At 36.2% G+C, this 12,375-nt stretch overlaps 1 protein-coding gene across 4 annotated transcripts in view; it reads right to left on the reverse strand.

Annotated features, from left to right (window-relative positions):
- Ppp4r4 (protein phosphatase 4 regulatory subunit 4) overlaps window positions 1-12,375 on the reverse strand; it is a 100,635-nt gene that overhangs the window by 62,772 nt on the left and 25,488 nt on the right. The window contains exon 3 of one of the 4 annotated variants that reach the window (XM_041633446.1): window positions 8,727-8,829. The exons of 2 other annotated variants lie outside the window; for them this stretch is intronic. In XM_041633446.1, the coding sequence (XP_041489380.1) occupies window positions 8,727-8,829 (103 nt within the window). Of the gene's footprint in view, window positions 1-8,718; window positions 8,830-12,375 lie in introns of those variants that run through there. One more of the 4 variants, XM_041633449.1, reaches the window with a different exon arrangement.

Here is a 12,375-nt window from a genome sequence, read left to right on the forward strand (position 1 = left end):
TACATTTGATATGTAATGACATTGTTTACAGTTGAAGATCATTGTCTTCATATATTGCACAGTTGTTTATTCTTTTAGTCTTCAAGTTAGATAGGTATGAGAATTATATGTTTGTCATATTTATTTTTAGGTTAATCAGGTCTTTTAGATACATAGAGATTATATTTAGTATAGATAATATAATCTTCAGCCTCTTCGAAGAGCTGTAGAAAATGGCCTTTAATCTAACCTAGAATTCTGTGCCAACGAGACACAATTACTCCTGGCAATGCCACTCTACTCCCGAGAGAACATTGAGCACCAAAGACACTCCACTGGGAGCTTGTCTTCTTGGCAGAACTGGCCTTTGGGTTACGAAAAGCCCATACCTCAACTTCTGAAAAAGATACAGAATATCCCTAAGTGGATGAAACAGGATTGTCTTATCCTGCCAAGACAGGGTAGAATAGTTCTAAGAAACTTCCTTGCCTTTAATAATGGTATGTCAATTATGTTAGGCCTTAGCCAAAGTTGGTTGACTCAACCTTGCAAACGAGACTTTGGGTGATTGCCCAGGTAGTCAGTTGTCTCTGTCAATTGTTGCACATTTTGGATATCTCTCGTTTGTTAAGTAATATTTATTCCCTTCTCAGATCTTTGACGGAGTTGAAGATTATATAATTGTAGTTACTCTCTACATTTAGACTCCTTGAGATAGAATGTCTAGCAAAACTTTTGTTCTCAATATTGTTTGTTATATTTATTATTTGTTATAGTTGTATTTGATTTAGTTCTGTCTAATTTAGACAAAAGGGAAGATGTAGGGTTAAGCCCAGCCTTAGGGGGTGCAGCCGCCCCTTCTGCTTCCTGTTCTCCGTGGGAACAGTGGTACTGTAAGTCTAATTTCCCCATTAAAGCTGTGTATATATTTTACAATCTGTTTGCATTCATTTACGCAGTTACAGTCTTGCTTATATTAATTTTCCTTGTTGTCCAATCTACATACTTGTAAATGTTTCCATAGATCTTTGTTATTATAAAGTAATTAGTAATGTTAATCTATTTGTCCTTAAAATAAAATAGCCTTTGTATCCTTTACAAATAGATAAGATTAGAAAAACATAACAGGCATTATCTTTAAAAGATTATAATCAACATAATTTTATTTTACACTATAACGCACAAAAGAGCAGTCCCCAGAGTCTGTCCCTGCTCCAGTTTCTCCAGTTGTCTCCTCTCTTGGTGAACTGGGAGAGTGTTTTATAACTTCATACCTCTAGACCACAAAGCCTCTTGCACTGCACAGTTGATTCTTACCCTGATGCTGGAAACCTCCATTAACCTTATACCACCGTGGGAATCTTCCCCCTCCCCTCTTTGCCTGCCTGCAATCAGAGTGTCAGCCAATGGAATGCTATGCTCCACCACAGGCCATCTGTGACCTGCAGAGTTCCTGGAACATCATGTTCTGTTTCAGATATATAATTGTGCTGCTTTCATAAAACCCTTTTGCTTTTCTCGGAATTTAAACTTTTATCTCAAAAAATGTCAACTCTAGTGAGGAAGAGAGTAACGTTTTCTGAGATGCAAACCAAAGAAGATAGCAGCAATTTGTATTGCTCATTTGTATTCCTTCATTCCTTAGTTAAGACTTTTTTTTCAGAGAACTATCAAAACCAATTATATATTCTTTCATACTTCTTAGAAACCTTCTAACAAAAAACTGCAGTCAAATATTGAGCTTTAAGTGCACATTTCCTCAACTTTAAATGAGTATAATACATCATATGGAACTGACAATTGTTTACAGGATGTGTCTGAGGCATGCAGCACAGTGCCTGCCCCACATTAAGTGTTCCACAAATCATTATTGTTTGTCCATTCAACTGTACTATTTCAAATAAGACTTTTTAAAAAGCGTATTCATGTTTTCATTCACAAATATCTTTATTTGCAAAGTAAATGACTTCTATTCAAATTCAAAATGAGATCATTTAAGAATCTATCTCTATTCAGTATAAATGCTGTATCATTTACATCAGGAGATATTTTTCGTATTTTCTTACTGTATCACTCATAAAAATAAAGTCACAAACAGTAATAAAAGAAGTGGTACATCTTTGCAGAATCAAAATATTGCTAAATCGCATCTACCAACTTTAAATAATCAAATTTCACACTGATTTATAGACTATGTCTCTTTTGACTTCCATTATGTACTTCCACTTTCTCCTCTTACTCCTGGTAAAATGTCTGAGAGCAAAAGTCAGTGTCGTAGCATGCTATCAATGCTGTCTTCAGTCAAGAAGGCTTCAGTGAGTGGGGCCAGAGTGTCAAACACACAAAGGGTCTTTTGGGTAGATACTGATTCTCTGAGAACATTCAGTTTAATCAACATTCTTTCTCAAGCAGGCTGTGCGTGCCTGTTATTTCCAAACACCATTCCAGGCTCTGAGGATAAAATGGCAAACTAGAGTGACAAAGATTCTACCTTTATGGAAAAGAGGGAAAGACTAGTAGGTGCCAAGGTCAGAAAGGACATGATAGCAAGTTTTATTCTATCTGAAATGAAATTTGTTTCCTTCAGTTTTCTTGTAGCTACTATTAAAAATTAACCGAAGCTAAATATGTAAAAGCAGCAGAAATTTACTCTCTCACAGTTCTAGGTGTGCTAAAGCAGTATTACTCAGGCCAAGATGTTCAATGCCACACTCCCCTCCTTACCACTTCCAGCTATTATGCTGTCACTTCTTGGCTTCCCTATATCTTTCCCTATCTTTACTGTTGTCTTTCCCATTCATTCATCTTCTGTCTTCCTCTTCTAAGAGATACGTTGTAGCATGAATAATAAAAAGCCAGAGACAGGGGCTGGAGAGATGACTCAGAGGTTAAGAGCACTGGCTGCTCTTCCAGCGGTCCTGAGTTCAATTCCTAGCAACCACATGGTAACTCACAACCATCTGTAGTGAGATCTGGCGCCCTCTTCTGTCGTGCGGGCATACATGGAGGCAGAATGTTGTATACATAATAAATAAATAAATCTTAAAAAAAAAAGAAAAAGAAAACAGAGACAGAAATTGGAGTTCAACCCAAAAACAAGAAAAGCAAGGCAGCCAAGCAACTAGAGAAGTCTTACCTCTACTAAGGCTGGGTGACAGCAAAACTAAGCAGCAGGTAAAACTGAGCTATCACGCGTGACAGCATTTAAGCTCCATCCAAAGGATCCAAGACAATCTCCCTATCTCTGGATCTGTTATTTACCCACATCCTGAAATTACCTTGTTCTAGAATAAGGTAACATTTACAGTTTACTGGTAAGAGGGCTTGATTCTTAGGAATAAAGGGAAGGGAACAGAACAGAAGGGAGGGAAGGGAAGGGGATAGTATTCTGTCACTTCATTTCACCATTGAAGTAATACTCTTCTCACAAGAGTATAAAACACAATTGGTTGGTACTTTTTAAAGACCTCTCTGGGTGAGTAGCTTCTAGAAGGCAAAGTAGAAGCAATAGGTCCTATGTGTAGCTTGCTGAGATTCAGACAAAGTAGCTGAGGCCTGAGAAGTGAATTACACATTAGAGATCTCTGCAATCAGATCAGCCAGTCAAGAGGTTAACAAAGCTCAGATGACTAAGACCAAAACCGCAAATGACAGCTTATGGTGGAGAGAATATGTAGTAAGGAGAACACTCCTCCATTGCTGGTAGGACGGCAAACTTGCATAGCCACTTTGGAAATTAATATAGCAGTTTCTCAGAAAATTGGGAATCAATCTACCTCAAGACCCAGCTATACCACTCTTGGGCATATACATAAAGGATGCTCAATCATACAAGGATAGTTGCTTAACTATGTTTATAGCGGCTTTATTTGTAATAGCCAGAACCTAGAAACAATGTAAATGCCCCTCAACTGAAGAATGAATAAAGAAAATATGGTACATTTACACAATGGAGTATTACTCAGCTGTTAAAAACAATGACATCAGAAAATTTGAAAACGATTAGATGGAACTAGAAAAAATTATCATCGTGAGGTAACCCAGACCCAGAAAGAAAAACATGGTTTGTACTCACTCATAAGTGAATATTATCTATAAAGTAAAGGATATCCATGCTTTAATCCACAGACCCATAGAGACTAGGTAGTAAGGAGGACCCAAGAAGGGGACATACGAATCTTCCTAGAAGGGAAGTAGAAGAGACTTCTTGGGTGGCCTGGGGCTGGTGGGAATGGGAACCTGAGAGATTGGATTGAGGGGTAGATGGAGGGGGAGAGTACTGAAAAAGATAACTGGAAATGAGGGGATGGAGCATTTCAGGGTCAGGTAGAAACCTGATGCAAGTGAAACTTCCACAAATGGCCCCAGCTAAGACTTCTAATAATAGTGGAAATGTAGCCTGAACTAGCCATCTCCTGTGATCAGACTGGGGACTACCCCAATTGTCATTAGAGAGCCATTGTCTACTAACAGACAGAAACAGATGCAGATATATAGCCAAACATTAGGCCAAACTCAGAGAATCCTGCTGAAGAGAGGGAGGAAGGATTATAGGAGTCAGAGGAGTCAAGGGCATCACAAGAAAGCTCACAGAAAAAAAAAAGCTAACCTGGCTCACAGGAACTCATAGAGTCTGAACCAACAACCACAGTGCCTGCATGGAACTGCCCTTGGCCCTCTACAAATATGTGACAGTTACAGTTACGTAGGTTGGTCTACTTGTGGAACTCCTAACAAAGGGAGCAGGGGCTGTCCCTAACACTTTGACTGGCTCTTGGAGTCCTACTCCTCACACTGGGTCACCCTGCCCCTTAAAACAAGGAGAGGAACTTAGCCTTACTGCAACTTGATATTCCATGCTTTGTTGATATCCATGGAAGGCCTGCCCCTTTCTGAACAGAAACAGAGAAGGAGTGGATTGCAGGGGAGGGAAAAATGGGAGGGAAGGAGTGAGAGGAAACTTTGGTTGAATGTAAAACAAATAAATAAGGTTGACTAAACTGCCACAGGAAGTTGGTTGATTAAGCTGTCCCTTTCTTTGTGGGATGAACAGGCATCACAGAACTGTTGTTTGAATTCAGAGATTCAAATGTATAAAACATTCAATAGTGTACAGTGTCTGGCACCCAGTAAGACCTTAGTAAATATTCATTACAGTCATTTTCTGAGCCTAACGACACACCTTTTCAACTGTACAATATTATGACACAGTTTTGGAACAAAATATAAGTAAATGAGATTAATTCAAAAGTTCAACAGGAAGAAATGTTTGGTGCCGTATTATAATGAAGTTCATTATGCTATCTTAAGTGTAATGATATCACCTGTAGTGGCATTTCATTTGTATTTTAGTAAATAAAGCTTGTCTAAGGATCAGAAAAGTAAAACAGTCACACTGGCTAGCATTAAAGACCAGGCAGTAATGACACATGCCTTTAACCCCAGAGGGCACACTAGTCACCATAAAAACCAGGTAGTGCATGCCCTTAATCCCAGTGGTTTATGCCTTTAATTCCATGCCTAGAGAAGAATATAAAACGAAAGGAGGTGGCTCACAGCCACAGCCTCATCCTGAGATTCCTGGAGGCAGGATCGTCATTTGGGACTGAGGTAGAAGTATGAGCCAGTGGCTAGCTGTTTTGCTTTTCTGATCTTCAGGTTGAACCCCAATTTCTATCTCTGAGTTTTTATTAATTGTGTTTCATTTGGTGCCCAAATAAAATACAAATGAAATGCCACTACAATAACCCTCATTTGTAATTTTATAAAAGGATACAGAAATTTAGAAATTTATCTTGACAGTCAAAATCCATTCACTTCCAGATAACATAAGCAGAAGTATATTATTAAAGTCTAATGTCTCAGAATTCAGTTTATTAAGTTCTAGAAAAATACTAGATCAATAATGATCATATAATTAAATTATATAACATGAATAAAATAACTATATCTTGAGATATTTTCACATCTTTAGAACTTAAATTGGAAGTCAACAAATACTTTCCTTCTTGATTCTTACTAAAATTCTATGTTGAGACAAGTACACAACCCTTTAACATCCACTTTGGATACAGTTTAGAAAGGAAATTTTGGAAATAATTGAAATTGGTTCAATTATAATCCTAATTTTTTGGCTGGAATTTTAATATTTTATTTATTTTGTTTTTAGATTTTATTTTTAATTGTGTGTTTGTGTGTGCACATTCACACATGTGCATGTATGCACATGTATACACATGTGAGTACAGTGTCCATAGAGGCCAGAAGAGGGCATCAGATCTCCTGGAGTCACAGTACTCTACTACATTCTGCTGCTCCTTCACCCAGCTGCATGACTTAAGGACTTTCCTGATGAGGGATCCCACCTGAGACCCTTCTACCTTTTTGTATCTCCTCCAAACAGTGCAGGCAAGAGAGACGAAGGTCCTAACAAATGCTTGCTTACTAGTTATCCTGAAGAAAGAATGAAGAGCTGGGGTTATAGCTCAGCTGCAGAGTACTCGCCTAGCTTGCACAGGGCCCCAGGTTCGAGCCCTAGCACTACACGAACTGGCCACAGGAATGTTACCCTCCAATACTAATGCTTGGGAGGTGGAGGCAGGAAAATCATCAGAAGCTCAGTGTCATCCTCAGCTACATACTGAATTCTACACCAGCCTGGGTTACATGAGATTCTGACTAGAAACTAATTAATTAAATAAAAAAGAAAGAAATCATTCATCAATAAAGGTTTTCTTAAAACAAATTCATTAGTGGGTACTTGTTTTGAATCAATTAATCAGTTAATGTTCTGTATTAAAACCATATCTTCATCCCAGCAGTGGTGGAGCATGCCTTTAATCCCAGCACTCGGGAGGCAGAGGCTGGCAGATCTCTGTGAGTTCAAACCCAGCTTGGTTTACAAGAGTTAGTTCTAGGACAGGCTACAAAGCTACAGAGAAACCCTGTCTTGAAAAAAAAAATCTTCAGCTAGACATGGTGAAACACACCCTTAATTCCAGGCTTCAATAAACAGAGGCAGGCAGAGCTCTAAATTTGAGGCTAGCCTGATCTACAGAGAGTTCCAGGATATCTGGGGCTACACAGAGAAGTCCTTTCTCAAAGAACATAAAGCAAACATATCTTCCATAATGCAAGCATATCTTATAGTTTCAGAAGATACATCTGAAACTGCATATAAATACACTGTATAAACGAAATGAATGTATATTCTCCTTTCTTCTTTTTTCTAAAGGGGAGGTATTTTGGTGCTGGGAACTGAGATGAACCCAGGTCCTCACATATGCAAAATTTCTTAATAGTTATACTTAGTTGCCTTGACTATGAGCACATTAGCAAAATTTTGTCAGAACTATTTCAGAGCCTACAAAGGTTGCTGCTGTCTACCTTTCATCCTCTATTGTTGTTTTGGAGAACTGGATGCTAGGGGCTGGAGAGACGGCTGCTCTTCCAGAGGACCTGAAATTCAATTCCCAGAAGCCAGAAGGCAGCTTACAACTATCTATAACTCTAGTCCTGGAGATCCTAATACCTCTTTGGGAACAAGGTATGCACTTTGGACAGTCTGGATCTCTGTGAACTAGACTTAGCCAACTCAACACAGTATGCAGAGATGTTTTACATTAAATTAATTTTCTTACTTATATGAACTTCTTTCAACCATTCACTTCGTGCCTCTGGTGTCATGATAATAATGTTAGGTCAGTTAACCCTACCAAAATCAAATGTACAAATAGGCTTGACCTATATACTTATCCACTTCAAAATTAGACATGATTCTGGGAAAGAGACATAACAAAGCTCAGTGAATTCATGAATCAACATGGTAGCCAGTAAGAAATCATATTGACTTGTAGAAATGTGGGCTTCTTATGAAAATGACAGTAGTTGCAACCATGCTATAAATAATTTCAAAAACAAAACTCAAAGATATATTAATGATTACAGTTTGAAAATATCTATAAATTCATTTGTAAGCAGTTATAACCAAATGGAAAGCTGAAGGTAAGTAAATATTAGCAAATATTATCTCCCATAGCAGGCAACCTCTGAGCCCATTAGTGATTATGATGCTAGAGAACATAAAGACAGCTGTCCAGATTGCTCACAAAATACTTGTTAAAAAATAAAAAAGGAGTTCTTCATATGCATACAGGTGCAAATAAATAGTAACTATCAATTATTAATATCTAGCATGATATATTAGTAATCAATGGACATTACATACTTGAGGAGAAATACGACAGTAGAGAAAATATTTATGGTCACAGCAAGAAACTAATTCTCAAGAAACTTAGGAAGGAGTGAAATCCATGTAAACTAAAACTGAGATGATCATAATGAACTCCATTTGAGGATCTTCAGAAGTCAGCACAAGCCTATCCACAGGATCTTAGTTAAATTACTATCAGTAGTAAAGACATAAAATGAGTGTGCTAATTTTTGAAATTTTTGAAAACAATATCAAATGATATATCTATAATTTTATAAAGATAGCTACATTTTTAAGCTATTACAAATTTACCTTTAGAATGTCTTTACTGAAAATCACCAAGGAACTCTTTACAACAAATTTCCCTAAATATGTTTATTATAATTCAAAATAAACATAACATTTCTTCTACCCCATTAGTAGGTGTAAAAGATAAACCATCAAAGCTCCAAAATTTTCTCTTAATAGTGATAGCATGCTACTGGGGAAAGAAAAAAAAATCGATAAACTTGAATCTTATTTCATACCAACTTACTCTGACTTTGGGTAAGACTCTCCGAAGGGTCTCAGTAGGATTCTGTCGCATCAAAATTGGAAGATTTGCAATCACACTTGTTCCTTGGATATCTTGACCAGCACTTACAAGGAAAATGCAAATTTTTAAATTTAAAATTAGGAGCTGAATTTTAAATTTAATGGGTCAATTTAAAAAAAATAACCGTTTTTAATGACTTCCTACAATGTTTCAACCACATCATTGAAATACAAAAGTAAAACCAGATATAAAATCTTATTAAATAAATCTTATAACAAATATATATAGACATTGCAGATATGCTAAAATACAATTTTCTGTTAATATACGTGTCATAAAGTATTAACCATTTTACTAATACTTTACAAATCTACCACATTTTTCTCTGTGATGTGAAAGTTTGCTATACTTTATAAAAATATATAATGATAGAATAGAGGGGGACTTAATTGGGGGAGGGGGAGGGAAATGGGAGGCAGTGGCGGGGAAGAGACAGAAATCTTTAATAAATAAATAAATTAAAAAAAGAAATATGAATACTAAAAAAAGAATATAGTAAAATAATAATTATAGCAACAATTAAAATAATCTACACAAAACCAAAATGCTGAGTTCACTGAAATGACTTATATAGTTTGGCTTCATGAAATGCAAGAAACTTCTGAAAGATACACTCAAAGCTCTTACAGGCCACTAGTACATTTTATATAATGTCTTTTTGGTCTAACATGCATTACAGCTTTGTTCCCAAAATAATATCTGTGGTATTCTAGAGGCCTAAATACTTTGGGAAATATTCAAATCCTTCTGGAAAGAACACTTCCATGAACTACAAATACTTCTTTAAAATACAGTCTGAGTGATACAAGTTTTGATGCATGTCAAGTACTGAAGGAAATGCCACCTGTTCTGAACAGACACCAAACACATTAAATGTTTATGGCATAAATTTTATTTATTTACATACTTTCAATAAATTAAAATTATTTTTACTTCTCTTCAAAATAAAAGCGGTTATTTGAAGATAAATGGCCCCACAAGCTCATATATTTAAATAACTTGGTCCCTAGTTGGTAGAACTGATTGGGAAAGATTAGGTGGTGTGGTCTTGTTGAAGAAGGTGTGACACTTGAGATGGGCTTTCAGGTTTCCAAAGAGCCATTCTGAGTCTCCCTCTCTCTGTCCTAAGGTTGTGTCTCAACATGTAAGCTCTCAGCTACTGCTCTAGCACCATGGCTGCCTGCTGCCATGCTCCCTGCCATGATAGTCATGGATGCTAATCCTCTGAAACTGTAAGCCCCAGTAAACTCTTTTATAGTGTTTTATCGTAGCAACAGAAAAGTAACTATGACAAGAATCATTCGTGGTTTTACAAAATGTATGTGAACTTTAAATATAAAGTTTTCAAATAGTTTAAGGAATATGTTTGCTTTTTCAGAATTATTCAGGTTTTTTCCAGTCATAAGAAACATGTTCTAGTTGTGAATGTCCTGCCATGATCAAGTCTTGACCTGCTGCACTACAGCAGACTATGGAATACTACTACTCACTGATGACTAAGAATTCAAATATATGAGCCTATGGGGGGCATTTTTATTCAAACCATCACAGCCAGTTTTTTAAATATTTTTAACTTAAATAAAATGCTTTGCTTAGTTTTTTCTTAAGATTCCTCCTATCATCATGTTGTATTTTTGTTCATCTTCTGTATTATGTTCTCTCATATTCTTTTTACTTTCAAACCTTCTATTTTTATATTTAAAATTTCCCCATTTCTCTTCAATAGTAATTGTTTCATTCACTATCTTTTCTAGTTGAGTCATTTTCCAACTTTCTACTGAGTTCTATCACCTCAATTCTACATTTTCATAATTAATGATGACTGTAATGGTCTTGTGTCTTATTTATTTTCTTAATTTTCTTTTGCAGACAAATAGTAGGTTATAATTATATGTTTTGTGGTCTCTGTCTCTTGTGATAAGAACTATTAGTCTTTGCCTTACTTTCTCATTAAACACATACACACACGGAATTGGATTATAATCTTTAAACCCTGAAGGTATGGTTCAGAATAGCTTCTTATTTTAGAGTCTTTTTTTTTTTTTGCTACTTTTTGTAATCTTGAAGATGTGATGTTTGCCTTTTGAGGTCTAAGTTTTCAAACACATGAACCTTTACTCACATATAAATCACAACAGTAGTGTATTTGCCTATGTGTAACCTGAGACAACAAGAAATATTGTTTTCATAGCTCTGTAGACCAGAAGCCCCAAGTCAAGAAATCAGTGGTACCCAGTTTTGGCCCTCTTAGCTTCCTGCATCTCCATTTTTGTGGTCAAATTGCCTTCTCCTGTCCTATGTTTTACTCTGGATAATTCCTTTATATATGCATGTTACTAGACCTAGATAATATAGGATGATCTCTTCATTTCAGGATTCTTCTAAAAATTAAGAATACACTCCAGCATTCTAGATTAGGGTGTAGACAAATTTTAGGGGTTACCTTTCATTGTATGACAAGTAATTTTTTGGACAACTTTAGTTTCCACCTCTGACAATCTTCCTAGATTAGCACAGTCCCTTATTTCATGCTGTTCTCTTTTCTCTTCATTTTTTTCTTTAAAAGATCTACTTACAAAGGTAAGAAAGCTGCCAGGATCAAGTCTTGACCTGCTGTACTACAGCAGACTATGGAATACAGGGATTCACAATCATTTCACTTTCTTACCTTTGTAAGTAGATCTTTTAAAGAGATGACTTTGAAGAGAAGTTACAGAAGGCACATGTGGATCATGTGAATCCGAATCTTAAATGCATTCTGATCCTATTACCCTCCAAACATTTTCCTACAGAAATTTTAATGCAAAGGGAAGATATTATCTTAGAATGGATCTTTTTTACCACATAAACCAAGTAAAAAAATTAAAAACTTATATGGAAAAGGTCTCTGAGTTAATTCTAAAAGGAAAATTGATACTTTGTCAATTAGCAGCAATAGTCCCTGCAGAAATTATATTAACTTTTACTAATGATGAAATTAATGAACTATGGGAAGAAAGTGGACCCTGACAAAGAGCTTGTAGTACAACTATCCCAAAAGCCTATCAAAATATAACATTTGCAACACGGTAAAATTTCATAAATCTTCACAAATGTTTCTGCTGTTCTAAAGACATATAATGGTCTTTTTGTAGTCCCAGTCCAATTAGAGACATTTTATAAGAGATAAAAGATTTATAAGAGATATATTTTAAACTTTTTGTCATGTATTAATGGTCATATAGAGTATTAACTAATTCTAGAAAAATGTTTCATCTACCTTCCTGTACATGATTTTGGTTTGAGTCTCTATCAGTTTTCTCCAGTGAACCATGAGTATACCTAACAGCAACCTTTGAAGTCTCCATAGGGAGCATGGAACCCCACAGCGATGATGATGACTCCTCCAGGACTATGATAACACTACTAAGCTGAAAAACACCACCTAATTATTGGCTTTGGACTACAAACTGCTCAGAATAATTTCGAGGTGGCTAGCTGAGATGATCCAACCTAAGAACTACTCTAGCCAGGACTTGAGATAAGGCCTGCACTTTCCCATTATGCAAAGACTGGACAAAAAAAAAAAGCTACAGCTACCTCTCCCAGG

This window comes from Microtus oregoni, unplaced genomic scaffold (genome assembly GCF_018167655.1).
Source record: "Microtus oregoni isolate MIOR12 unplaced genomic scaffold, Mior012 000043F_ref0000047, whole genome shotgun sequence".
NCBI lineage: Eukaryota > Metazoa > Chordata > Mammalia > Rodentia > Cricetidae > Microtus > Microtus oregoni.